We start from the raw sequence: 26,889 nt of genomic DNA, 5'->3' as shown, positions 1-26,889 counted from the left end.
AAATCTTACCACCAAGAAAGCCCTGCTCCAACTGTAGCTGCAACTCGACAGCTTCCAGGGCCGGATCCTGAGCGGGTGGAGGCTGGCACGGCTCCACACCCAAACCACCCGGGGCTGCACCAGCAGGGGAGCACGGAGCCCGAGGGAAAGCCGTGCTGGAAAAATCGAGCCTTGCATCACCGGCCAGGCATCACAGCTCGACTCCTCATCATCAGTAATGTGAGTTTGGCCAGGAGGAAGGAATGCTGCGACCTGATGCTAATATTTTATACAGCGACTTTCATCCCAAGAGATCACCGTGCACCCAAGCACAGCCGCTCCTGGGGTGGGAGGGGGTGGCCAGGCAGACAAATGGGTTGTATCTGGGGAAGGAAAGGATCTTTTAGCCAGCAACACCCGCCCAAAGCTGTCTGCTCTCTAAATATGCCTTCAGATTTTTAATGTCCATGAAAAAAAAAAAAAGGAGGGAGAGAGAAAAAATAGCTAGAGCTTGATGAATAAGGGTCTTTTTGGAGAGAGAGGGAGTCACTTCTGCAGGGACCTCCTTCGTCCCCACTGCAAGGCTGACAGACAACCTCTGGGTAAGGGATGGATCAGTAGGATCTGGCAGATTTCATGGAGGATCAGCTCCAACCTGAAAAGCCAGAGCCCTTGGGTGGGTCCCAAGGATGAGGTACGGGGTTCCCAGGTTCCCCCCACTGGTCTCTGCACTGTCACAGGGCCCACAGCCCAGTGGAAGTGGCACATCCCCAGCTTGGCACACAGAGACTGGCATGACAGCCTGTGGGGTGCTTGGAGGGCTGCATGACCTGAAGGAGAGGACAGGGAGATGCTGGGAACATGTGGCATCTCTGCCCATGGAGGGGCAGAGGAGGTAGGGGAACTGCATCTCAGTTTAGGGAGACAATCCAGCTTTGGGGTAGAGATGGACAAACCAACCACACCATGTATTTCAAGGCTAGGATCCTATTACTAGAAAAACATGTTGACAGCAGACTACAGTTGCCCCAAGGTCTCTGCCCTCTTCCCTTCGTGCTTTTGGCGGGGCAGGCCAGCTTCTGGGCAGGGGGCGGTGGCACCCACAGCAGCACCCCAGGGTGCTGCTGGCACAGAGCAGCTCCCCAGGGTGCGAGCCCACGCAACCTTTCAAGATGCTCTCTCGGAAGGGGGTTTTCGCAGGGAACCTATTGCAGGCTGTGAGCAAGGCACGTCTCTGCCGTGCACCTCTGTCGGGGTGAATTTTTCAGCTCCCCTTGCTCCTCGCCGGCCGGGCACGGACAGCGGGGCTGCGCTCCCTTGGGAGAGCAGGTTGCGCACCCCGAGTTTGCCTCCCCGTCCCCCCGCCACCTCTGCCTCGGGGGGGACACGGCTCGTTCCCAGCCCCAGGCCCCCCCCGGTCCCCGCGCCGCTGTGACACAAGTGCCACCTGGCGGGGCTGCCGCGCAGGGAAAGCGGGCGGCGGAGGGCGGCTGCGGCCGGCGGCGGATCTGGCTCCATCCGTGGCGTCGCTGATGCAATTTTGCTCCGCCAAAGCAATTTCGGGGCTGGAGGAGGCTGGGGCTGGAGCGGGAGCAGCAGAGGTGCTCCAGTCGCCTTTGTCTGCCCTTTGGATGGCTGCGAGCAGCTCCTGGCCGCGTGCCGTGCCTCGGTTTCCCAGTCTGCAAGAGCCGGCATCACAGCTATGGATTTCTTCCAGCGCCACTTGGAGACCCACGGCGGGACTCTACTCATTCACAGGAGCACCCCTGCACTGTGTCTGTACCCACCCCATGTCCACACTCCAGTCCAGGGATGTTTTGAGGTGGGACACCCAGAAATCACCCCCTGATCCAGTGGCACCATCCTCTGCCTCCTGCCAGGCTCTGTGCCTCACTGTCACAGGGAATCTGTAATAGTGTTTTCTTTTAAGTACACATGTGGCTCAAATTTACCATGTTTCTCCAGGGCTTTTTTCCAGCCCCGTGTGGGCCAGAATCACCCTTTGCAATTTGTTTCAGGAAGGTTTTGCGTGGAGCCCCCGCACCAGAAGCTGAATGTTTCTGCCCCCAGCTCACTTTCAGCCCTGGGACTCCCCAGAGTGAACAAAGCTGAAGCCTGCACCACTCTCACCCTCCTGGCCTGAGGCTTTTCCATGGCAGCAGCTCACCCTGCCCATGCAGTAACTGCAATCCCAAAGATGCATCATCACCTGCTGCTGTTTTTTTTTCTTTTTTTTTTTCTGGGTTTGATTTTGCAGATAGCTGCAATATTTCCCTGCCTGAGCGAGAAGGGGATAAATCAAAATTACTCCCTTTCTGTACTGTGGGGTGACCTGGGGACAAGGCCCTCATGCCAGCCAGCCACTGCTCACACACAGTCCAGCAGTGGGAACATGTGTCCCCTCCCCGTGTCCCAGGTCTGAGCCTCTTCCAAGTCCATAATCATGCAGCACACTCTGCAGAGTGAGCACAGGTTCAGGCTGAGGCCTGACAGCTCAGCACAGCAGTGAGCAGCCACAAGTGGGTACCGCAGGGCCTCGGACATCACCCTGAGCTGGATTTGATGGGCTCTGCACCCGTACTCCTTCATCCCTCTCTGCTCTGCCTCACTGGGGATGTCTCCGGGGCTGGGGAGGAGCTGGGAGCATCTCCATCCCTGCTCCCACAGACGGGGCTGTGCTGGGGCCAGAGCTGTCCTCTGTGTCCCATTGTCCTGGCCATTGCCCTGCAGGATGTGCTGCCCCAGAGCCTGGTCCTGGAGGGACCTGTGTGCCTCCTCCTGCCTCCGCCGTGGGCAGTGCTGCTCCTCCAGCCCCCAGTGCAAGTCCTCACCCCAATGCTGCACCAACATCTCCAGACAATGCAGCACTGGAGATGCTCAGAAAACCTGACCTGCTCCTATGCGGCTGCCACTGCAGAGGGGACGAGCACAGTTCACAGCAGTGAAGTATCCCGATGGCATCCCCACTGCTGGCACATCTCTGCTGGTCCCAACCAGCCTCTATTCTTTTACCTCTCTCCATGCTCCAGCCCTGGGGAAGCCAAAGAAGCTACAAAAGATGCAAGAGAAGGGAAGCTTCCCATCAAGCTTGTTACTAAGCTGATACCCAGCAGCTGAAGTCATTTGGGTCTGCTGGAAAGCTCCAGTCCTTCTCCAAGGTGGCTCTCCACACTCCCAGCACCTGCAGTGCTCTGAATGAGACATCAGCAATGTTAGCAGGGCATTGGAAGAGGAACGTATGTCTTACCAGTGTATGTGCCCCATAATGCTAGTGTGTACTGGTTGAGCTGGTCCAGTATGGAAGATCACCTCTGTGATGCTCCTGGAGAGCCTGTGGGCAGCCATGCCCAGAGTGGGCTCCTTGCAGGGGCTGATGGAGGCACAGGAAGGGGATCAGAGAGGAGAAGGGGAGCCAGAAGGAAAATATGGGTGGCTGGACAGGACAGGGAAGGACAGAGACATCTATGTCCATGGGTGCTGGCAGCCCTGGAGCCCATTGCTTTAGCTCTTTGCAACCCCAAGCCTCAGAGAGACCCCAAAGCCCACCCCAAGAAAGGAAACAGGCAAAGAGACTTGGTAAGAAGAGACTTTTAATCGGACTCCATTACGGCTCTTACAGGGTTTCTCTCGACTGCCAAGGAGTCCGGCCAGCACGGCACGCGTGTTAAATACACTGGCTACAAGGATACATGGGAGGAATTTCTACCAGATCTGTGCTTTTACCTGTACAGAAGGGCTTTGCCAACCTTGTGCTTACCCACAGGGGAACCGGCCACAACCCGTGTGCTGCCATGTCTCTGCCCGGGCTGGGCTGTGTCCCCTGGGGCTGGCAGTGCCACCGAGGCCACCCGGCCCTGCCACCTGTGCCCCATTCCTGCTGGCGAGACCCAGGCTCAGGGGAGGACAGGGACAGGAGGGAGGCAGGGGGAGCAGCTCCCAGGAGGAGCTGGGCTTTAATGTGAGCTGCCAGGGTCTGTGTGGGGGCAGGAGGGTAAGCCCCTCTCCCCCAGTCAGGACTTCAACCCCTCCTGATTCAGCCAGCATCTCCTGTCGAGGACACTGTCCCCTTCTGAGCAGCAGGATCCAGGCTGGGAACCAGGCAGGGAGTGAGAGGAGGGGGCAGGAATATCAGCAGCGGTTCCCCCCTCCTGCTCTGACTGCCTGGATGAAAACTGAAAAGTGCCTGTGCTCACAACTAGCAGCTATTCCCTGTGCCTCTGAGGGGGAAAAAAATAAAAGTGGTTGCCAGGGCTAAAAGTCGCTGGGTTTGGCCCGATCCACAGCCCCGGGACCCCAAGAAGGTGCGTGGAGGGGAGAACCTGCCCTGACAGGTGGGAGAAAGCCCCACCGCAGGCTCCAAAAGTGGCCAAGAACAGCAAGAAGTGACCCCAAACAAAACACATACGCACACACCTACACGCGCACACCCCCACGCACAGCATCTACGGACGAACATGCGCACGCTCACACGGCCACGACACGGATCACCTAAAACTTACCCCCCCACAGACCCCTGTGCCTAACACCAAGCAAATACCACACAGAAATACAGTACTTCCACAGATAAAAAGAAAGGCTTCCTCCCCCCTCCTCCTCTCTGCGGGGTCCCCATGCTAGGGGACCCCCTGGGGCTGGGGAGGGGCACGGGGGGAGGGATGGCCACCCACCACGCACAAGAAATGAAAAGGTAAAAATATGTCTGATATACAGTGAGAATTGATCTGTACAGCACTGGGAATGAAAATAGGTCATGGGCCACTTTGGAATACATTTTGTCATTTAACATCATTTACAGTGACATTTACAGAATAAATATACAATAGAAATAGAGAATCTCTAGGTTATTATTCCATCTCCTCTCTCTGTATATATTTTATATATATATAATATAGCTTTTTGTTACCTTCTTATTGACTTTGCCTCTTATTGGCGCTGCAAGAAGAGGGGAGGAAAGTAAATGCCTCCCTGGCTGGTTTGGGAATAGTGATGGGAGAGATGGCGGGCCGGATCCTTCCCCCCAGGGTTTGAGGAGCATAGTGCCATGGGAACAGATGGAACCACATGCGTTGGCTGCGGGAGGTGTCCTGTCCCAGTAACTCCATGGGAGCTGCAGTGGGAATCCCCTGGGCTCAGGGGCGAGTCTGACTTGCATCGGGAAGGTGACATTTTGCAATGATTTGGTTCATCCTCTGTTCTGCTGGTCAGGAGGAGGAAATCAGGGACAGAGGGAGAAATAAGAGATGGGAGGGAACATCTTGCCTGGTGTTGGGGGGAAATGCATAGGTTTTGTGCTTCTCCCATTCAGAGGTGGTGCAGTGGGGATATTTCTGTGTTCTTCTGTAGGGGCAGGAGAGAAAGACCAAACTCACTGTGGAGAGGATGGTGAAGAGGCTGGATGAGAGATGAGAGCATAGCTGATCCTGGGGATGGTGCTTCTCAGAGCCGTCAGCAAAGGCTGAGCTGCTTTGGTTCAATCCATGCCTCCATTTCCACCTGGAAAAATGGCTAACGAAGGTCCTGTGCTAATCTCCCAGACAGAGCCCCCAAGCCACCAGCTGAGCTCATGACAAAAAGGAGAAGGACTATAAATAAAGGATTACAACCCACAAGAGAAACGTCACTGTGGGGGACGTTGTGCACCCTGGGGTGCCAGGAGAAGTCAAGGACGTGGCAAACGGGCCAGATACTGTCTGCTTTTGACTCTCAGCCAAAAGGAGAATCAAGGTGGAAGAGAATCTATTGATAGGAAAGCGGAGGAGAGAAGGGCTCGTGGACAAGCAACCATGAACTTGGCCTTCAAACTAGCTTGAAATACCACCACACATCATCTAAGCCCAGCAGGACTGAAGCTAAGGAGCTCCCTCAGCTTTTGAGACTGTAGCAATGTGCTGAGAGGGAGAGAGGGCATCGAGCAGGCTGCTTCTCCCCTGTACCCACCGGGAAAGGAGGAAAAGGCCACGTAATACTGGTACCCTTGACAGAAATGCTCGGCCATATGTATGATTCAGGGAAACAAACGTCAGTCCCAGTGAGAAAAACTCTGAGCTGGGAGGCCCCAAACTTTCCTAGACAGCTTACGGAGAAACAACATAGCATCACCTCCATCGGGTCCCCATAACATGGATGGGCATGATAGAGGCTCCTGGGCTCTAACAGGAGGTCACCAGCCTGGATCAAGAGCTAGCAGGGACATTGGGACCCGGCACCGACTTCTGGTCATTGCAGCTCAGAAGACATGTCCTCCATCTGCTGTCCCAAAAAGCTGGTCACCCCCTTCTAAAGGCTGGTGAGCGCCTGCGGAGGTGCAGCAGCGAGGCAATGCAGGCACCGGCTCGATGCTCTGAGACGTGAAGACATGTCCAGAGATAATCACTGCCCAGCTCACCTCAGCTGGTGGGTGCAAGGGAGGTAAGTTAGGGGGGGTGGTTTCCTGAGAGCTACACCAGGACTGTGGTAGGACTGGATGCCCCACAGCTCTGCTTGTCCCACTGGGACATCTAAAGTAAGCGGCAACAGGAGACGATCCCACGCCAGGGATTTTGGCTCAGCAGAGCATCCCACATGTCAGGAGTCATTCCAGGAGAATGCTCCTGACACCCATCACTGTAACCCTGGTCCAGACCTCACACATGCTCACACATCCAAAATCACTCACTTCAGAGGTCCTGCTGCCTCTCAGCACAACAACCGCCCAACCACAGAGCATGCTGTCCACGTTGTCCCATGGACATGATCTCTCCATATCTCAGAACAACCTGCAGACGCCGTCACCGTGCTGGTGGTAACAAAGCAGACACCAAGGATCCACCAGCTGCAGTCCCACACACCACAATGACTCAGCCAGCCCCACACTGCTCCCTACCAACCCTGCTCAAAATGTTGGGGTTATCTGGGTGTGTCCACAGCTATGAAAACTACAGGAGATACAACAACAACAACGATGGCAACAACAACAGCACTCTTTTGTGCTATGAACATCGATGGTTAATTGTGCTCGCTGGAATAAGGCTGTGACTCCTCCCAGCTGAAGGACAATGGACAGGGAGGGCAGAGCACTGGGTTGCAGGAGGAAGCATGCTTGGCTTTCCACCTGGCACCAGGTCCTTTTTCCAACTATCAACTGCTTAGAAAGAGAGGTTCTTTGCTTCAGATTTGGGCTGCGAGAGAAGGACCCTCAGAGAGGTCCTGCATCACCTCTTGTTCCTCCTCCCTTCCCCAAAGGCAAGCCCTGGAGGTCCTGCTGTTCAGCCCAGGGTTGTCGGAGGAGTCCTGCCCCTCCTGCAATCCATTCTTCCCGATGTCATCTTGGAAATGGCTGCTTTGGGTTACAATTTTAAGAGGGGTTTCTTCTTTGTCTTGCCTTTATTAATTTTCCCATTGCCTGGAAAGCCAGGATCCACTCCCCAGTGACCTCCTCTCCTGACGGGGGTGGTCGGCAGGCAGCCGTCACAGTTCGGATTCAGGGGTGCTGGCCATTAAGTACCCGCTCCCGTATCGTCCATTGGGGGCACTGCTCATTTCCATGGGGGAGTTGCTCCCCGGACCCAGGTAGGAACGGTGTGTGGGCATGGGGGACGGGGTCTCGCTGGGCACTTTGCTCAGGATGAAGCGGGTCTCATCATTGTCTTCCAAGTTGGAGATGTCCTTCATCATCCGGCCCTTCTTGTAGGTGACCGAAAGTGTGTTGGAGCCATCCGACACGAGGTGGAACTGCCGGAGGATGAAGACCAGAGGCAGAGGGAGAGATGCCAGGATGATCAGAGAGATGAGAATAGCCATGGCCCAGGTTGGGTAAAAAAGGAACTTCTCTGCAGCCTGAAAGAGAGAGAGAGATCAGTGTCAAGGGATTGTTACAACAAAGGTGATGCACGTCAGGTAAAATATATCCTATGTGCTAGTCAGTCCCTGCTGCCTCCTGCCAGACTTCATCTTTAGGGGCATCACGTGAAACTAGCAGAAAGAAAGTTAAAAACAGGAAAAAGGTCATGGTCCTGCACACAGAGGGTAGCTGTGGAACCGAGCCAAAACCCAAAGGCCAAACTTCAGCCCGTGGTCAGAGCTCGAGACTTCTGGGCAGCATTGACAAACCTGACTGCCTGCAGAGGACAAGCAGCCTCAGACAGGACATCCCGCAGCGGGAGGAGAGACGAGCAGAGGAGGGAAGAGCAAGGTGGTCTGCAGCCCTCAGCTCCCCCCCTGCTCAACCCAGGCCCGGGTGGGGGCAGCAGCGGGGGCCGGGGCTGTGCTCACCTCCTCTCTGATCCAGGCGCTATAGCCCGGGGGGCTGACTCCCAGCTGGATGATGCTGGCGGTCATGAGAACGGCCATGCAGATGGGAGAGACGTACTTCCAGGTGTAGTAGTAGAACTGATAGGGTCGGAAACCCAGCATTTCTGTCAGTTCCTGCATGAACCTGCCAAGGGAAAGAGATGGAACCACACTGTTCCCACTTTCAAAAGAGAAACTCCCTCCCAGGAGTCCCTGTTGTAGGTTGTGCTCAAGGTAGAGCCTGAAGAAGAGCCCAGCTGATCCAGGCAAGTGTCTCAGTGTCCTTCAAACCTGTAGCACTGGTTGGGAACCTCTCAAGGAAAAGGCCTCCTGACATTAGCCTGAGCCTCCCTTGCTCCGGCCAGCACTGGGGCAGACAAGGTGCCCTTGGGAGTGACCCAGGAGCCTCGAACAAAAGCGTACTGACAAATAAGAGAGCACCAAAACCAAAGCTAGATACCCGCTAGCAGGACGTGTTCCTGGGGCTGTGTTACGCCTAGGGATGGGCAAAGGATTGATCCTAGACAGCAGTGAACAGACATCCCTCCTCTATAAGGTAACTGCTATCGGGGTATTTGTTCCATCAGAGCTTGCCTCCTGGGAAAAAAAGTCCTACAGGCAAGAGCTGGAAGGTAGGTTTTTTTGTTGGTTTTTTTTTTTTTGTTGTTTGTTTGTTTGTTTGTTTTTTGTTTTTTTTAGCCAGGAGTTACAGCACAGATATTCTTTTCCCTGTGCAAAAGCCTTACTTCTTGGTGCCATATATCCAGGCCACAGCAATGTTCTCCAGGATCACTACAACCGTGAGCGGCAGCGTGGCTGAGTAATCATCAAACATGGTGACAAAGTAATTCCCTGAGCGCTGCACGAAGATCAGGCCGACCACAAAGGCGAAGATGCAGCAGCCGACTGCAGGGAGCAAACAGGCACGGTCAGCAGAGCACCCAAAGGGGAAGCAAGGCCTTCCCTTGTGGGACCAGGTGGTCCATTCCCTCTGTTAACAGGACCCGGTACACCTCCACCACAACCACGCTCTTCTGGAATGACCCCCAGCGCACTGGGGACCTTCCACCCCTTCCCCAGGAGGATGCAGAAGACCTCACCTGTGAACACTTCCTTCCGCACCTTGAAGGTGTCGATGATGGGTGTAGTGATGCCTGACATGGTCCCAATCATGCTGCCCAGCCCCAAGTTTATCAGCATCAAGAAGAACATGACAGACCAAAATGGTGAGGCTGGAAAATGGGTCATGGCTTCCGTGAAGGCGATGAAGGCCAGCCCAGTTCCTTGCACTGACTGTTTGGGGGAGAGAGGCCAAAAGGAGAGAAGAAGCATGTCAGAGACAAAGCCTGCAAGCCCCTGCAGGCCTCAGGTCTCTCTTGTCCCACTGAACAATTCCTGAGGGAAAGAAAAATCCACTCCTGCACCCCAGCATGGAAGTGATGATGTACCTGTCAGACTCACTATGGGCAGACCATTTCTGCACCCCAGGAAAGATCCCTGTGCACTGGGAAGACCACAGGGAAAGGGAATTCCCATCCCTGTGGAGGGTCTATAAAAACAGTTCCTCCAGATCCATGTGCCAGGAGCAACCCAAATAAAGTAGCTCCTACCTGGGACTGCCAATGGACAAGGCAACCTGCTTCTCCTGTTAGGAATGCCACCGGGTACCTTGTCGAGTTCATCCTCCAGCAGGCAGGCATCCAAGCCCAGTTCTTTGAAGTGCCCCTCTTTCACTGTCATGATCACCCTGTACATCTCGTTGTAGTCCTTGGCCGTGAGGTGGGAGAAGTTCACGTGGGGAGGGATGAGGTCATGGCTTAGCACATTGGTGTTCAGGTAGCCCAAGATCTTCTCAGCGTTCCTAAGGGAGAGCAGAGCCCAGTCACCCGGAGATGTCCCCTTCCTCCTGGGAAGGAGGACAGGGCCTGACCTTGTGAGTCCTTTGCATCAGGCAGGATAAACCTGCCGGGGCCACATTGCCCAGGTCCCAACTGTGATGTGCTGTCCAACCTCTTAGCAATTTGCACAAGCAGACATTGCATTAGGCCACAGGACAGAGGATGCAGCCGGGACCCTACCAGGGGACAGGCTCTCTGCAGCCCCTCCTTAGCCACATGTTGTTGTGGCTTCTCTTCTGCTTTGGCACAGTCAGGATTTTTATGGATGCAACTCACTGTCTAACAATAATGCGAGGTGCACAAATTCACCTTCCTCCAGCCGTTTTTGGGGTACAGCACAGTAGCTCCTTAACCTCTTGCAGACAAGGAGACCCCACCATGAGTAGAAACTCAGGGAAACCCAGGTGATGCGATCAGTCATGGACTCACCAACAATGTGCAGACTAACAGTCCGCCTCATGGCTGAATTTTAGGCTGGAGGAGCTAAATGCCCAACTCCCTGATGGAACTAGAAGAATTCATGCCCTCAGCTACAATGGGACATCTCTGGAGATCCAGGTCTTGACCACAGAAAGTCAGGTCCACCAAAACACAACGTTACCCAATTCTGGATCACTTACTCCATTGCCTCAGACCCACCCCAACTGGCAGGTGCACAGATTTCCCACCCCAAAGAGACAGAAAGCAAATCCACCTACTCCACCACACATTTCTCGTTCATGATGTTGGCCTTGAAGCCCAGCACGGCAAACACAACCAGGGTGGCCAGGACAGAAGTGAAGAAGTTGATGAAGGAGACGAGCGTGGCATCGAAGTGACAGTTGTTGTCCTGCTTGTTGTAGCTGGAGAAGGCGATGACCCCCCCAAAGCCCAGGCCCAAGGCAAAGAAAACCTGCGTGGCTGCCTCCCGCCACACCTGGGGGTCCAGCATTTTGTCCAGCTTGGCGGGGACACAGAAGAAGAAAATAGGTGGTTTGGTGGTGCCATAACTCATCCTCATGGAGCCAGAGCTAAACTAAAAGGCTGCTGTGCCTGCAGCCTGGGCTGGCTCTGGAGCAGCCACGGGCTGGCTTCGTGCTGCCACAATCAGGTTCTGCGTTACACAGCACGTGGAGGTCCTTTTTCCTCTTTCCCACACAGGAGGAAACTGAGACATGGAGAAGGGCAAGCAAAGATTTGGACCACAGACCACCCGATATCCCAGTTCCCCCACCAAGGGAGCCACATGCTGCACAGCAACGGGGCCGCATCCTGCCCCTGCCATGGCCCACCTCCATTGTCTGGAGCGTTTGGAAGCCAGCGGCTGGGCTGGGGGTTTGGTAACTGCCCATCCCCTGGACATCATCCCCCCTGCCCTGCTGCAGGCTGGAAGCCTCCAAGCACCATTCATCATGAGATCACAATTAATATCTTCTGACAGCCTCCCTGGCTCAGCTGATTCATCTACATCTCTGCTTAATTAATTAATTAGCTGGTTAATTGCATAACACCAGTGGAGATTTTGCTACCAGCCACTATCATCTCATGGAGTCCTTAAATACGTCACCTAGGGGACCCCTCTCGCCCACCCTGTGCCTGGACACCTGAAGGCAACAGGAGCGATGCCAATGCTTGAGGCAGCACTAGGATGGCAGTCTGCGAGTCCTGGCTGTATTCAGGGTGCTGCTAACACCTGCTGGCTGATTTATCGGGACCTGCGAGATCATCTGGGGTTGATGCTCTATTTTTTGAGGTGGGGATTATAGAGGAAAAGTGGGGTTCTGTGAAATGATGTGTGTGCGAAGGGCTGAGCCCCAGGTAAAGGAGCCCTCTGCAGGCAGCTGTTACCCAGCCTCAGAGGTGAGGACGCAACACTTGCTTGCACCAGAGCACATGGGCACAGCGAGGGTGTGCTGTGGGGTACAGGGAGGTGACTGCAGCCTCTGGGACAGCTAAACCTCCCCCCTGCAAACCAAGCTGGTGTGACCAGCCCGGAGGAGAACCTGGGCACGGGGTTCTTACCTTGGGTGTGAACATGTGCATGATCCCATCCACCGCCCCACGCAGCAGAAGTCCCCGCACCAGGAAGCAAACCAGCACCACGTAGGGGAAGAGCGAGCTGAAATACATCACCTGGGGCAAGAGGGATGCAGCGTGGGCACAACCTCATTTACTGCCCCCCGCGCTCAGCTCCCTCCCCATCCATCCACAGGACAGCACAACAGGGGTGAGAAGGGGGGACATGGCCCAAGGCAGGACATTACAAGTGCTGAAGCCTGGGTGGATCTGCAAAGTGCTTGGACACACTGAGGAGAGAGAAGTAAAATCTGCTGGGGCTGCTGAATGCAAAGATGTCAGAACTAGCTCAGAAAATCCCTGGAACAAAACTGCCAGTGTCTGGCAAGCCCTAGGGAAGGCCAGCTCTGCCTCCCCACCCCATTCTCTTCCCCAGAATCAGCCCAGGGCTGCAGGCAGAGCAGATGTGGTTGGGGCTTCACCCTCAGCAGGGGGGACGTGCTGCCCCGGCCCCACTCCTGTGCCATATTCCCATCCCACAGCTCTTGGTGCTGCAGGCAGCAGTCTCCTTGCCCTGTGCTACCTGCTAATGTGCCAGATGTTTTGCAGAGCCCATCTGGAGATGAGGATGTTTGAGAATCCCATGGGGACCGTACCCTTCTGCACCTGATACCGCTGCTTTCACAGCCTTCCTTGACAACAACTCCAGCAAGGTCTCAGCATCCCTCTCCCAAAGCTTCCTGTTCCTCTCTGCCCTGCTTCTGGTGTGCTGTCCCAGTGCTTCCCCCATGGAGGAAGGCTCTGCTCCCGCCCGTTTGTCCTATGGGTGAAGCTGCCTTTGGGATCTGCAAGGGAAGGAGCTGCTGCCTCGTTCAGATCTTCCACACCTCTTTCAGTTACAAGGCTCCTGCTGCTCAGAGCATCCATTTGGGTGGTCCGGACATCTGACGGCCCCCAAACACAGGGACCTGGACAGGTGCTTTGGCTGGCTTGCGGTGGCATTGCTGCAGGTGTGCTGGATGAAACCCCTCCCCTGTGACCCTCTCTGATCTCATTCTGGGCCCCCAGGAGATGTCCCCAGCTCTGGAGCAGGTGTGATCATCCCAAAGAACACAGCATCCCCCAGACACCCCAGAACAGGGCAGGAGAGTGTGGACCTAAAGATTTCTGCCTTCATGTCATAGGAAAAGCCTGATCTGGAGGATGGACTGCAGATACCCACCTTCCCCGAGGACTGGATGCCTTTGATCATGGCCAAGCCAACAAGACTCCAGGCCACCAGCAGGCACAGGGTCATCTTCCAGTTGAGTCCCCCGCTCTCTGAGATGGAGTTGGAGATGTCCAGGGCCTCCCGGTACCAGAAGTAGGTGGTGGCTGAGCTCCTCTCACATTCAGCCTCCACAACTGCAAGTGAACAGAGGCACCAGAGGGTGAGGGGCTTGGGGAGAGTCATCCATTGTCTATTAGGGGTGAACATGAATTAATGTCAAAGATGTGCCAGAGCTGGCCAGGGAAGGTAGGCATCCCTGGGAACTGAGGGACAGGAAAACAGCGCTGATTTTTAGCAGGAAAAAGGGAACAGAACATAAAGCCATTGTCATGTCAAAACCAAGGCGTTAAATACAGTTGAAGACATTTGCATTTACTACAAAATTTCCCAGATTGTCCCAAGGAGACGCTCAGATGCTATTGAGTGCCACTAGTTCCACCAGAGTCTCGGTCGGGCACTGACGAAGCAGCCAGACAAGCCCAGCCCAGTTTCCTGCACAGCCCAGGTCAGTTCCTGGTCCCAAGCACCAAGGCAGCCTAGAGACCCAAACTCTGGGTCCTCGAACGGGCATCGAACCCCAGCCATGGGGAAAGAATCTGGCTGAAGGCATGGCCAGGACTTGTCTGACCCGAGGAAACATCTCCATGGGGCCAGGGCACCTGGACTGCAGAGGACCCAGTGGCGCCTTCTCCCATCCAATCCATGCCCCCAGGAGACTCCCCAGCCTCCAGTGTCCCCAGCCTCCAACAGATGCAGACATCAGGGGCCCCCAGTGTCCTGCAGCCCCCCCCCCTCCCCAGGAACTGCTCCCTCCCAGCTGCACCTCCCCCATCCTCACCAGCCACCGAGCCATTCCTGGCGATGGGGCACTCGCTCCAGGGAAGAGGGTACTGGAAGGACTTGAAGAAGTAAAAGATGCTCCAGCCAATGATGACGTTGTAATAGAGACCGACAAAAAAACAGACCTGGGGGGAGTAAGGAGGACACGGTGTGAAGTCGCGGGGCAGTGACACAGTCTCTACCACACTTCCTGTGGGGCAGTGACCGAAGGGGAGCAGGGACGGGCTTGTACCCAAACCAGCCCTGCACCCACGGATGGAGCTGGAAAAGCTGCCATCAACCTCTCAAATGCCCACACTGGGCTCCTCCAGGCCACCCCCCACTTTGCAGATTGCTAAGCGTCCCGCACAGCCTGAGGTGGGGGCTGGAGGGGGCCCATGGGTGCACTCACCAGGCAGCTGGCATAGCCGATGCCCCCAAGGCGGGGACAGACGTAATTCCAGACACCGATGCTGCCCCGGCGGATCCGCTGCCCCACCGCCAGCTCCAGGAAGAACAAGGGGAGCCCAATGATGATGAGTAGGACCAGGTACGGGACCAGGTAGGCACCTGGCAGGGGGGAGAAAGCTCATCACGGACCCGTCTCTGCCAGCTCTCGTGCAGCCGAGGACAGACAGACAGGGAGGGACAGGCAGAGCTCAGACAGGCTCTGTCTGGTCCATTCATTCGCAGTAACAAACACACGTGCACGGAAGGGAACAGTGCAACATCCCCGACAGTGTGGGTACTGCAGGATACACCCCTACAGCACACCACGCCCGTGCAGACCTCAGGACACACCAGGAAACCAACGGGTCCTGCCTGCACACACGCCTGAGCACAACCAAACCCCCTGCACTGCAACAGCCCCGTGGCACACTGGCCACGCCACGTGCCACCCTGCACAGCGAGGTCCTCTGGTAGGGGTAGAAATAGCTCAAAATAGAAAGGCGGTTAATCTCTGCCTAATTGAGGAGACCAGAGAGAAATTAGAAGTTCATGAAGCATAACCAAATGGCCGTAAAGGACGCGATGACTCACGCTGCAGCGCCCGGCTGATGAATTACTCCAGCCTGCTGCCAGGGGCTGCGGGATGGGGCTTGGAGCACGTGGCTGCAAAGCACATGCTGGAGCCCAGGCACTGTGGGCAAGCTCCCGGCTGGATTTATGCCCCGGTGACAGGCATCAGCCCTGGGCCAGGGCAGGACCTGGTGCTGATGCTCCACCAAGCAGCAGCGCTGCAAAGCAGCTCAACCCCATGATAGTGCCACGAGGCTGCAGCGTGCTCTGTTCGCAGGACAAGTGCCCTCGCAGCAGGTTAGGGATGGACGTTAGAAACACAGGGAGGTGGTAAATCAAGATGCAGCCACCCAGGGTGATTAGGAGGGTGAAAGCAAAGGCAGAGTGCAGCACGGAGCTGGACCCTGGGAACAAGCACGAGCTTCACATCTTTGCAACACCCTCCTGTGCATCTGCACCTCAACCCACCAGCAGACAGAGCAAGAAAGAGATGGACAAGTTTGGAGACAAATTTCTCCAACATCAGAGATTTTCCTGCTGTGACCCCTGGGAAGATGGGCACCAGCTCATGCCCATGCATCATCACCAGCCTGCAGTGGCTCCCAGCACGCCAAGTCCTGGGAATTTGGCTCCGACACATCTTGCTGCCAGCACACAGCCACTCTCCCCCACAGATGCCTGTAAGGTGAGCGGGAGAGAAAACAGCCACCGCCACCGCCTCAGCAGCCCAGAAGTGGTCTGTCCGTCACTGCCCAGCTCCCGCATCTGTCTGCCTGGCACCAGGCTCCCTGCCCAGAAGGAATGTCACCTGGGGGCCAAGAGGGTTAAATGTGGTGGGGAGAAAAGGCAGAAAAGCAGCATCCACACCAGGAGACAGGCAAGATGGTGCCACTTATCCAAAAAGCTGAGGGGACTAATGTGGGGTTCAGGAGAGCTCAGCATTCTGCTGCTCAAGCCAGTTCCTAGCTCTGTGCCTCAGTTTCCCCATCTGTAAAATATGGAGGCAGTCTTTAAAGCCTGTCTGGAGACCTGCTGCAGGAAGGTATTATACAGTAGCAAGGAGCTCCTAAAAGCTGCTGCTTGCCCTGGTACCCACCTGGCTTTGTGCCCCTGTGTCCCAGTGCAGGATGTGGCCAAGCTTGTGTCGGGTTCAAACCCAGCACACCCATCTCCATCTCAGCAGGTCTCACAGCTGTCGGAGGTACAATTCCCCATCCTGACATCACATCCCATGTGGCCTTTTGACTAAAAAGCAGCTGCTTAATGCTCCCCAAACACCGTCAGCAAATTCAGCTCTGGCTCTGCCAGGTGATTCTGATCAGAAATCACCCCAGCCTGGGAGCACGCGCTGCCCCTCCCATTTGCCAGCACTTGAGGTGGACGAGGCTAAAACCCCAGGATGCCAGAGACCCTCAGAGTAAGCTGAGAAAATTTCATTCCAGGTAGTTACTGGCTGTTGTGGCAATGTGGAAACTGAGGCATGGATGGGTTAAGAGAAGTCTGGTTTATAACCTCCTGCCCCAAGCTGGGTCCTGATCCCATTTAATCAAGAAAGCCAGGAAATAACAGATGTGAGAGCTCTCTACCGAAGGCAGCAGTGCTCCATCAATCTATCCCAGCCCTGCATTTACCCCAGGCTCAGCCTCCAACCTCCTCGGGCCACGCACAAAACCCGTCCTGCTGCAAGTGATGCACATGTGTGCCAGCACGTGCAATGCAGCCAATGCATGCGTTCAAGCCCCGCACACCTGCGGATGAGTGCTGCAACCTGAGACAACGTGCAAAAGCCCCCCCAAGCTTTGCAATACCGCGGCTGCATCACGCAAAGACGCGCTGCACCAAAACCCAGCCGTGCACCTTCTGCTTGGAAACAAAGCAGGGCACTGGGAGCTGTGGGTGTCCCCTCGCCACAGGGACCAGGTGCTGGGGACGTGCAGAGGGGCAGGGGCTGGCCGCAGCCGCAGTGCCCCAGCCAGGACAGGCCGGCAAGGGGTGTGGGCAGCCCTGACAGCATGGGTCCACCTGGGAGGCTGACTCATCGCAAAGATGACACCAGAGATGTTTTAATTATTGAGGGCACTGCAGGCTTGCTGGGGCTGGGGGCACGTTGAGCGATGCAGTGCCAGGAATATGGTGAGTGCGAGGTGAAAGCAAAGCAGAAAGCTGGGCTGATCCTGGCTCCGTTAAACGCTGCTCTGCAGGGGACGCCTCCATCACTGCAAAGGTTGGTGCTGCGGTGGAGAGGCCTTGGGGTGGGATTTGGATTACGGACAAGCAACCCACCCTCCCATCAGTGCCACGAGCAGTGCTGGGGCTCAGCACAGCTGGAGAAGACCTGTCTGCTCCTGAGCTGGCTGGAAGTTGGATTTGGGGAGGGGCAGGAGCCTACACAATGCAGATTTTGGACAGGGAAACAGAGGGATGCTCTCCTCTTTTTTTCCCCCTAGCTCCCAAATTGCCCCAGCAGGAATCAGGGATGTAGTGAGAAATCCTGGCTCCTGGCCTGGGACTTGTCTTGTCCTCGGGGCAGGAGGGTGAGCATCCTTTCAGAAGAGGCTACCCTGGGGGTTCCTGCATCACTGCACCAATACACGCTGCAGTGAGCAGCACCCACACCAGGCTCTTCAAGCTCTCCCAGCTGCCCCTTTCCTCCGTCAGAGCCCAAACAAACCACATTGCTCCCTCCTTGCCCAGCAATCCGCACCCTGATGGAGGCAGGACCGTGCCTAAACCCACCCAGGACCTGAGCCCATCCCTGCCTCATCTCTCACCTCCTCCATTCTTCTGGCACAGGTAGGGGAAGCGCCAGACGTTGCCTAGCCCCACGGAGTAGCCAATCTGTGCCAGAATGTACTGCAGCTTGCTGTTCCATGCCGGCCGGTTCTCTGCATCCAGCTCCTCCTCCCCGTCCTTCTGCTTGTCCCAAGCCTCCCCCGTCACGTTGAGGACACTGCGTTTGTAGTCCACAGGCTCCTCATGAGCCAGCAGGTCGGCCACCGACTCGGTGACATGCTCGCTGCTGTGCTCCCGCTGCGTCACCTTGCTGTTCTTCGGCATCAGGATGGCTCCGTGTGGCCCCGGGGGGCAGGATGGGGCAAGAGGAGAAGACGAATGTCCCACAGGGCACACACCTGTGCAAGCTACGGCTCAGGGCTCACCTCCTCTTCATCAGCAGGACCTGCACGGGGAAGAGGTCAACAGAGAAGGAGGTGGTTTTGCCCCAAGGCACCGCAGGGTCTCCATCACCCCCATTTAGCTGGGGTTAGAATCCCTGGCTGGGGGGTGCTAACAGGGAGCACTCCCTTCATTCATAGAGAAGAGCCTCCTAGGCCCTCAGGAGGGACCTTCCCCAAGCGCAGGGGGACGGTGGCAGGTGACAGAGGCACCTTTTATCCTCTAACAACCCCATTCCTGGCCAGCAGCACCGGCTGGTCCCCTCTGTGCCATCCTGCATCCATCACCAGCAAGGGCTCTGCCCCTGACTCCGCTCCCTGCCCCTCAACCAAGCCTGGCCTCAGCCCTGCGAGGGCTCAAAAGCGTGCAGGTGACAGTGACGAACATCCTCCCTGGACATTATCAGGAGCAGCTTAAAAGCCTGGGAGCTTGCAGATAAATCTTCCTGGGCAGCTTTACAACAGATAAAATCTGCAAAACAGTGATGGCTAACACAAAGCCATCGATCATACCAGCCCCTCTGCCTTCCCAGCTTTCATCGTGGGCCATACTTGGCCAGAGAAAGCCACGCCACAGGATCCATGCACTTCAACCAGTTACACCAGTTTGCCCCCCCCACTTCACCTGCCTCATTCCCAGAACTCCTGCACCAGCCCCTGTGGGCGCAGGGCTGGGACAGGCACAGGTGGGTTTATTTTTGGACCCACAGAGGGGAGCGTGGGGTGAGTGTGGGGTTGCTGCCGGTGCAGGGACAAGCAAGAGGTGAGGAAGGGTGTGTTGGCAAACACAGCCTGTGTGTTTGCACCAGGGATGACTCTGGCTGCACGAGCAACCCCGACAGCAGGCATTTCAGAGGATGCCCATGACCCAGCTTAGCCCCACAGTGTTCATCCCCCTTGAAAAGCTGTGAGGCATCAGGGAGGTCTATGGTGTTCCCCAACCCAGGAAAGCACCAAGCCCTGCCCTTCTTAGCCGTACTGGAAGAACTGGGGCCAGACTGGGTGTTCCTGCCCCAGCTGGGACCATGGAGCTTCACCAGCTGGAGAGAAGATGGAGAAAACCCACAAGAAATCCCAAGTCTTGGAAAAATGATTCTCCCAAAGGGTCACGCTTGCTTTTTTTCTCTCTTGTCCATCTCAGCTTTCTAGGGACCTCAGGATGGTCACCAGTCCCTGGAAAAGCAATAGTGTTGTGCCCAGGGACCCATCCTGCCCCAAGATGGCCATGGGGTCATTTCACCCTCACCAGTGGCTTTCTCATGTAGCTCAAGGCTGGTGCAGCACTCGTGTGGCTTCCTGAAGGTGACACTGCACAAACAATCCATTCCTTGGGTCGGTGACCCTCAGCACAGGCAGCTGATCTCCCCTGGGATGGGCAATATGGGACAGACCTCGTGCTCTCCATCCCGGCGAGCAGGAAGAAGACCCCCCCATGTTTTCCCTCATCTGTCCCCAGCTCTTCTTCCCTTTGCAGAAACACCCAACTTTTTGATTCAGCCCCAAGCAAATCTCACAATCCTGAACCCTTTCAGAGCGGGGGCCCAGGCCAGACAGCAAAGCCGATCCCCAGCCAGCGGTCCTGGTGCCAGAGGGGAGCGAAGCGTCAGCCACAGCAGGAAACCTCACCCTCACCTTGCTGCTTTCTCACCCTGAAGAAAGTTCCCCATCTGCCAGGCCCCGTTCCTATTACAAAAGCTATTTTCAGCTGAAAGCTGCATCCGTCGCCAGGCAACAGCATCGGCTCCACCGCCTCAGCTGGATCAGCTCCTCCGGAGAAGCCGATTGAATTATTCTTTCCAGCCTGGTCCAGCAATGTTTAATTTCCTAACAAGAACCATTCACGTAAACTGTTCACAGCTCGGCAGCAGCAATTACCGCACGCGGCTGCCCGTGACAGAGCATCCTCAGCCCCTGGCCAGGGGCTGGCAGCTGCTGGGACCAGGAACAGAGGGCAGAGAAGGTCTCATCCAGCAGCCAGGAAATCACCGGGATTTCCATCGATTTTGGATCAGATTCTGCGCAGATGAATGTGGACCTTGAATTTAGGCACCCAGCTGAACTGCCTATGAGTGGTTTGCTGCTCCCTCTCTGCTCAGCTCCTTCCAAGGGTGACTCAGCCCTCAGTAGGACTTAGCCTTGGGGGCTAAAGTCTCGTCTTTCATTAGGGCCTGAGCCTAGAAGACCTAGGATCTGCTGGCCAAGCCCCAAAGCTCAGCGCCCCGTGGCCCTCCTGGGACAACTCAACCCCCTAGAGCAAAGCCTGGGAGATGCCCAGCTCCTGGAAGAGCGCGTGAAGCCAGGCCAGCGCGATGGGGACAGGGCAAACCCCCAGCACCTCTCTGGGTCTCTGGCTCTCCCCTCCTCACTTCGGGTCAGTGCTGTCCTTAGGAGTCACGGGGCACCAGGACACGGTGGTCCTGGAAAAGGAGGCTTCAAGCACCTCCAAAGCCACAAAGGCTCTCAGCTCCTTGAAAGAGCAACATTCCCAAAGGATTTGGGGATCAGAATGGGTGCTGAGCTTTTCTTCTGGGTCTAGGTAAGAACCAGCCACCCTGCACGGCACCGGGACCCAATCCAGAGGACAGCAGGGCCCTTTCTATTAATTTCCTCAGGATTTTACATCAGCCCCAAGGCCTGCACCCCTCAGACTGGAAAGTGCAGTTTGAATCCATCTGAGAAAGGTATTTCTGCACATTTATTTGACTGAATGGGGAATTTAATAAAAAAAATTGTTTCCCAAAATAATAACTACGATGCAAGAAAGATGAGGCAGATCAGCTGACAACCAGCAGCTTTCTGAGCTTAAGAAAGATAGAAACCCCTCGTCACTGGCAGATGGAAATTCAGCTTGTTTACAAAGCCCCTATGACCTTAATTTTCTTAAATGTGTATTTTTCCTTCTTTAGAAGGAAGACTGGGGCCTTCCAGAGCCCACAGCTGCAAGAGCCCCCCTGCGCTGCAGGACCGGGTGCCTCTCCCAGACACGACCCGTGCTGATGCCCCCAACGTGGGTGCTCAGAGAGGAGCCGGGCAAGGCACCAGTTTGTTCTGGGGTCAGCACTAGAGCCTGAAAAATGACTCGGGAGCAGTGGCCAACATCCCATGGGGAGCCGCAAGGGGAGAAGCTGGGAAGAGCATCACTGGGTTGTCCCTGGGGATTACCCACCTCCTGCACCTCCCACCCTTTAGCATCCGCAGGACCCTCCTTGAAGACGATTCTCACTTTCACACACCTCATCCACCACGTCCCTTTGCTCTAGCAACCCAGGAGCATCAGATCGAGCGCGCACGGCCATGGATGGCTGTGGAATGAGCTGTTTCCATCCCTTCCAGGGAAGGGGCATGGAAGGAAAGGCTCCTGTTCTGCTACACCCAGGGGTCTGACACCGCCAGGAAGCTCCCATTGTTCCCAGATGGAGATGGAAGCCCCCACTGTGGGAATGCTGCTGTTTGGGAGCTCAGGGCTGTGCGTCCCCCAGTGCTGCCAGCAGCCCCCACGCCCCTGCATGCTTTAGCAGGGGAGGGAGCTCCGAGCCGCGTGTCCTGCCTCGGCCCGTCCTTGCTTTCTCAGGGAGGCGGCCGGGGAGCAATAACACAGGCTGGAATCACGTCAGTAGAGCTTTCAGCTAGGCCAGGGAATGCAGACGCAGGCAGGGAGGAAAAGGGGATTTACAGCAGCCTCCACATAGAGCAGGCACCAGCAGCAGCTGTGCTCTGGGTCTGGAGGGTGGGCAGCAGGGAAGGTTTCTCCTCTCCCAGAGACAGATCAGCTCCTGTGTCCAAATTCTGCACTTATGCCCCATTTGGGTCCACAAAGAGGAAAGTGAAGGGGGGGCAGAAGGGGCGGGAGGGACAGGGGAAGAAGAAAAAAACAGACTGGGATTTGGTGAATTCAAAATAACATTTAAACCATGGGGACTCTGCTGGTCCTTCCCTACCCCACCATCTTTGCTCCTTCTGCTGCTCCCAGGCAAGACCCCAGCAGCTCCTAAAGGAGAGGAGATGATGCTTCCAGCACAGCCCCTGGATCTCCAGACCCAGGAAGGTCCAGCTTGCTCCGGCAAGATCGCAGAGCTAGGAGAAGGGAGAGCAAAGGGTCCAGGGCACAGAGGAATTGCAGGAGGTGGAATGCCATTCTCTGGTTCAGGCTGTGCGATCTGAGCATCTGTTTGCAGCTCCCTGTCCTCACAGTCATGCACAGGGACAGGGAAACCTTGCACCAAGGGCTGGGCTTTTTGGTGCAGATGGGGAGGCTGAAGCAGGGAAGGGACGGATCCAAGGTCACCCAGGGAGCCAGCGAGCCCAGGAAGGAGAAGTGGAAGGACAGAGCAGACACCTCTCCCATCTTCCCTCTGTACCCTGCAAAGCCAAGCAGCAAAGGGAAGGAACTCGGGGTGCATGTCCCAGCTTTGAGGCCAAACCATGAGAAAAGCAGCTCCAGGACCCTGCCTGCCCCATGCCGCTGCCCAAGGCTGGGAGCGCAGCCCAGCTGGGAGCAAGATCACCTCTGCAAACTGCTTCTCTTGTGAGGCATCGCAGTGCAGGCCCGTGGAGCCCCTTGGCCGCAAGAAACCAGGGGCAGAACCCTCCAGGCAACATCTAAACTCTACTGCAAAGCCCCAGGAAGAGACTTTTGCCCCATAGGGAGACACCTCAGCTCTGATCCCCACAGCCCTGCTCCAGGGGCCTTTCTGCAGTCTCCTTCAAGCAAACCTCCTGCCATGAGTAGAGGCCGGGAAGAACTGCCTCCATCTTAAAGCTATTCAGTGCCGAGGCTTGCTTACAAACCAGGAAATTCAGAGCTCCAGCTCGGATCTTCCTCTCCCCTGCTCATCCTCACTGGCTCCACAGGGAAGGTTTTTGCCATCTGGGCTCATTAGGGCTGCTCCCTCTCTCCCCTTCCTTAAACAATCCCTGCTAATTAGCGCCAGGCTCTTGCCACCCCGCGGAGATGACATGCGGTGACTCAGTCACACCATCCGCACTGCTCGCAGTCCCACATCGCGGGGTCCCACGGTGCTCACCCCTTGCGCCCACACGTGAGGAGGTGCAAAATTCAGACAGGGACAGTGTGAGCACACGCGACAGCACAGGGTAGCCGAGGACCACACACATGCGAGGAGATTTGCAGGAAAGCAGGCTTCCAGCCCCAGCAGATGTTTGTAAGCAGCTCGGCGGCACGCACCAGGAACTTCCCTGCCGGAGGAGCGGGATGCTCTGCGCCGTCCTTCCTGTGCGAACGTTCAGCCCCACTTTAGCACCATGACACAGGATCGATTCACATTCGCTGATGAATCAGAGCTGCCTCCGCTTCTGTCTTACACCTACCCAAGTGCCATTCGACAGCCAGAGTGTCCAGATGTTATAAATAGTCCCCAGCTCCCTTAAAGGCATGCCGAGGGGTGGCTACCACAGCCGGGCCACCACTTGCCACCTGCTCATCCTGGAGGTGGGTGCGTTTCCCACAGCCCCCAGCTCTGGTCTCCTACCAGCGATGGCAGGCTGTGGTTCTGGTGCAACTCTTTTCTTCAGTGGGTGCCAGAAACCCTCAGAAAGGGCAGTTTTGCAGATGGGTCATGAGACAGACATAACAACACCGGAGGAGGGGGAGCCTCAGCGCCTTGTTTGTCAGGAAGTGTATGAGCCCATTGATTCATCGGATTTGGTCTCCTTTCATGTCTCATTTAGTATCATGAAAACACACATCAGCTGCAGCAGTGTGACACCATATCAAAGCCAACCATCATATGATTCCTTCAGGGCTCCACTAGGCTCACAAGATGATCTTTTTCCAGTTAGCTCTCAGTGATCCCTCTTAACTCACCCGATCTGGCTGAAGGTTGGTGACTGAACCCAAAAGCAGCCCAGGTTTATCCTGAAAGGCAGCGAATGGGCAGCGTCCAAATCCCTCTGCAGACTCTGCTCTGTAGTTCATGAAGCATCCATGTTTGTAAACAAACAAATCCAAATGCAACGCAGGATGGGGTAAAATCGGAGCCCCTCCACCCCAGGCAATGGTTTAGTCCGGATGTGCGTAGGTCAGCGCCTGATTTGGGGTAAATTTAATCCTCCTGACTCTCACCTGGCTTGGCTCTGCTCTGACTCCAGATTCCCTGCTCTGTGCAAGCCTGAAGTGGCACTCGAGTCACTCTAGATTTAAACCAAACCCATTTATTCCTATTGATTTCTGTGGAGCCACCTCTCCATTTTATCCTGGAGGACAGACAGACCCAAATTTTATTTCACTTCCGAGCAGCTGAGCTGCAATCAAGCCACCTTCCAGCTTCCCTGACCTAGTCCCAACACCTCTAGAGAGAGATTCACAAGAAACTCTGCGCCCTCCCGAGAATAGCTCAGCTGCCTGGCATCTCAGGTTTTTTCCTACCAAAACCAGAAATAGTTGCATCAGCTCCTGACGGATTCAAACCCCAGTTGCCTCTGACACAAGGCAGGATCCAAGAAGCAGAACAATTTCATTTTCTGTGTCCTTTACAAAGACCTGGGACCAGATTTCTCAGCTGGTTTAAGCCCCACATTCCCAGAATGTTGCAAATCTGCACCTGGCCGAGATGCCAGCCCAAAACACACACCTTTGGGCATACCCAGCAATGCAATAAATGCAGAGAAGCGAATAAGGACTCCCCACACCCGATACAGAGAATTGCATGAAACCAGGACCCCAAACCTCATTTTTCTGCCCCAAAAGAATCCATCCATATTCAGAAAGTACTAATTAAAAAAAAAAAAAAAAAAAGGAGGGAAAATAAAGCCCCAACACTTTGCTGGCTGGGAATTAAATATTCATTGCAGCCAAGTGCTTTCTCTTCTCCCAGTGTTATTGTCAAGGTCAGCCTGGAAGCTGCATTTCTACCCACCCTCAGGCAGCGGCTTGGGGGGAATAAGCCCCCCACCAACCCACACCAGGTGGCCGGTGCCACCCCCGGGGTTACCGCCCGCTTCCCCGGCTTGCCTCTGACGGTTCCCCCCCAGCCCTCGATGCCGGCAGCCGCAGGGCCGTGCCTGATGCCTCCAGGCTCAGGCATCCCCCCCAGCTTCTCCCCGGGCACCTTCCCCCCCAAAAAAACCCCGACAGCTGGGGGGGGGGGGGGGGGGGGATTAAAGCGGCCGGCGGGGAGCGGGGCCCGGGGGGAGCATCCTTACCTCTGCGCTGCGGCTGAAACCGACCCGGCGCGGCGGGAAGCGGAGCGACCCCCCGGCACAGACTGACCGGGGGGGCCCGGAGAAATTCACCGGGGTCCCCCCCCCGCCCGGGCGGCGGCGGGACCGGGCACCTGCGAGGCCCACCGGGGGAGCCGCCGCCGCCGCCTCCGCACCCCGCGGCCGAGGGAAGCTGCGCGGCACCGGGCTGCTGCCGGCCGCCCCCCGCCGCCGCCCCGCGGATGCGCGCTCGGCTCGGCTCGGCTCGGCTCGGCCCCGCTTCCCCTTCGCCCGAGGGGAGGCAACTCCGCTCGGCTCGGGGAAAAAAAAAAAATTAAAAAAAAAGCGCACACTAAAATAAATAAATAATGAGGGACACGCAGCCCCTGACGCAGGCTTGAGTCACCAGGGCTGCACGTCAAAGCCGGGGTGGCGGGCCGGCCCCCCCACCTCTCCGAGGGGGCTCTTGCGTAAAAAAGAAAAAGAGAGCGTCGGGTCCCGGCAGGAGAGGCGGGTTCGCTTCTGCCCACCTTGGTGCCGCAGGGAAAGGCACGACCTCCGTTGTAACGCCGAGAGGAGCAGCCCCGGAGGTGCTGTCCCGGCCGCCGCCGTGACTCTGCCCTGGGGAGTGCTCCGAGGTGGGGGGCACAGTGCTGTGACTCTGCCCTGGGCACCGCTTCGGGGTGGGAGGTGGGTTTTGGTCACCCCTCTCCTCCAAGGAGAACTTGGTGCGCTGGAGTCGCTGCTTTGCCTCGGACCACGCAGGGAAGAACGGCAGGAGGAGCGGTCAGGACCCGAATTCTGCTCCCCATAACTCGGGTGCTCATCTGGAGCCCGTCTGCGGAAGGCAGCGATGCTCAGGGCTCGTCCAAAGCCCAGTGGCACTCAGGGGCCACAGAGCCAGAGCTGGGCTCAGAGGACACCACGTCTTCTCCAGCTAAACTGGCTGCCTCTCACCCCAGAGCCCATCCCAGGAGCAGCACAGGCTGGAGCAGGGCTGAGCTGGGGGCTAAGCCAGGTTTGGGGATGAGGCAGCAGCACTTGTTAGTCCACCTTTAACGCTGAGGATGAAATTCTGCAAACAGAAATGTCCCACCCAGTGATCCAATTCCCCCGGTCCATCTCCCAGCTATCCATGGTGGGATACGGTGACTCCAGGTATTTTATTAGGACGAAGACATAGATACATGTGCCCAACCAGCTCTTTGGGACAACCAAACTTCAACTCCAGCTTCTTTCACAGGCTTAATTTACCACAGCCCTTTAGGCTGCTTTGATGCTGTAGCACGTCAAACAGAAAGCCCAGGCA

General features: G+C 56.2%; 1 protein-coding gene across 5 annotated transcripts; it reads right to left on the bottom strand.

Moving 5' to 3' along the window:
• Window positions 1-3,556: 3,556 nt before the first annotated feature.
• Window positions 3,557-26,259, bottom strand: SLC6A17 (solute carrier family 6 member 17). 5 transcript variants are annotated; one of them, XM_040536017.1, is made up of 12 exons: window positions 26,111-26,259; window positions 18,021-18,427; window positions 14,642-14,799; window positions 14,249-14,375; window positions 13,363-13,544; window positions 12,147-12,257; window positions 10,844-11,085; window positions 9,916-10,108; window positions 9,348-9,540; window positions 8,994-9,153; window positions 8,230-8,392; window positions 3,557-7,794 (listed from the first exon to the last, which is right to left on the bottom strand). In XM_040536017.1, exons 2-12 carry the CDS (start codon window positions 18,304-18,306, stop codon window positions 7,426-7,428), a joined length of 2,184 nt encoding a protein of 727 aa, XP_040391951.1. In that variant the 5' UTR covers window positions 18,307-18,427; window positions 26,111-26,259; the 3' UTR covers window positions 3,557-7,425. The 5 variants fall into 5 exon arrangements, with proteins under 5 accessions (XP_040391951.1, XP_040391947.1, XP_040391949.1 ...); XM_040536013.1 differs by lacking the exon at window positions 26,111-26,259 and adding an exon at window positions 25,584-25,817; XM_040536015.1 differs by lacking the exon at window positions 26,111-26,259 and adding an exon at window positions 23,608-24,628.
• Between the last annotated feature and the right edge of the window lie 630 nt (window positions 26,260-26,889).

This window comes from Cygnus olor, chromosome 24 (assembly GCF_009769625.2).
Source record: "Cygnus olor isolate bCygOlo1 chromosome 24, bCygOlo1.pri.v2, whole genome shotgun sequence".
Classification (NCBI taxonomy): Eukaryota; Metazoa; Chordata; class Aves; order Anseriformes; family Anatidae; genus Cygnus; species Cygnus olor.
The sequence above is the reverse complement of the archived record's forward strand: the minus strand, read 5'-3'. Positions and strand labels throughout refer to the sequence as shown.

Excerpts from the sequence above, each read along its gene's own strand:
- SLC6A17 (XM_040536017.1), bottom strand. The coding sequence starts at position 18,306 with ATGCCGAAGAACAGCAAGGTGACGCAGCGGGAGCACAGCAGCGAGCAT. Across the intron at positions 12,258-13,362 it reads GCATCCAGTCCTCGGGGAAG|GTGATGTATTTCAGCTCGCT; the intron begins GTGGGTATCTGC and ends CTCTTGCCCCAG. Across the intron at positions 9,541-9,915 it reads TGGAGGATGAACTCGACAAG|TCAGTGCAAGGAACTGGGCT; the intron begins GTACCCGGTGGC and ends TCCCCCAAACAG.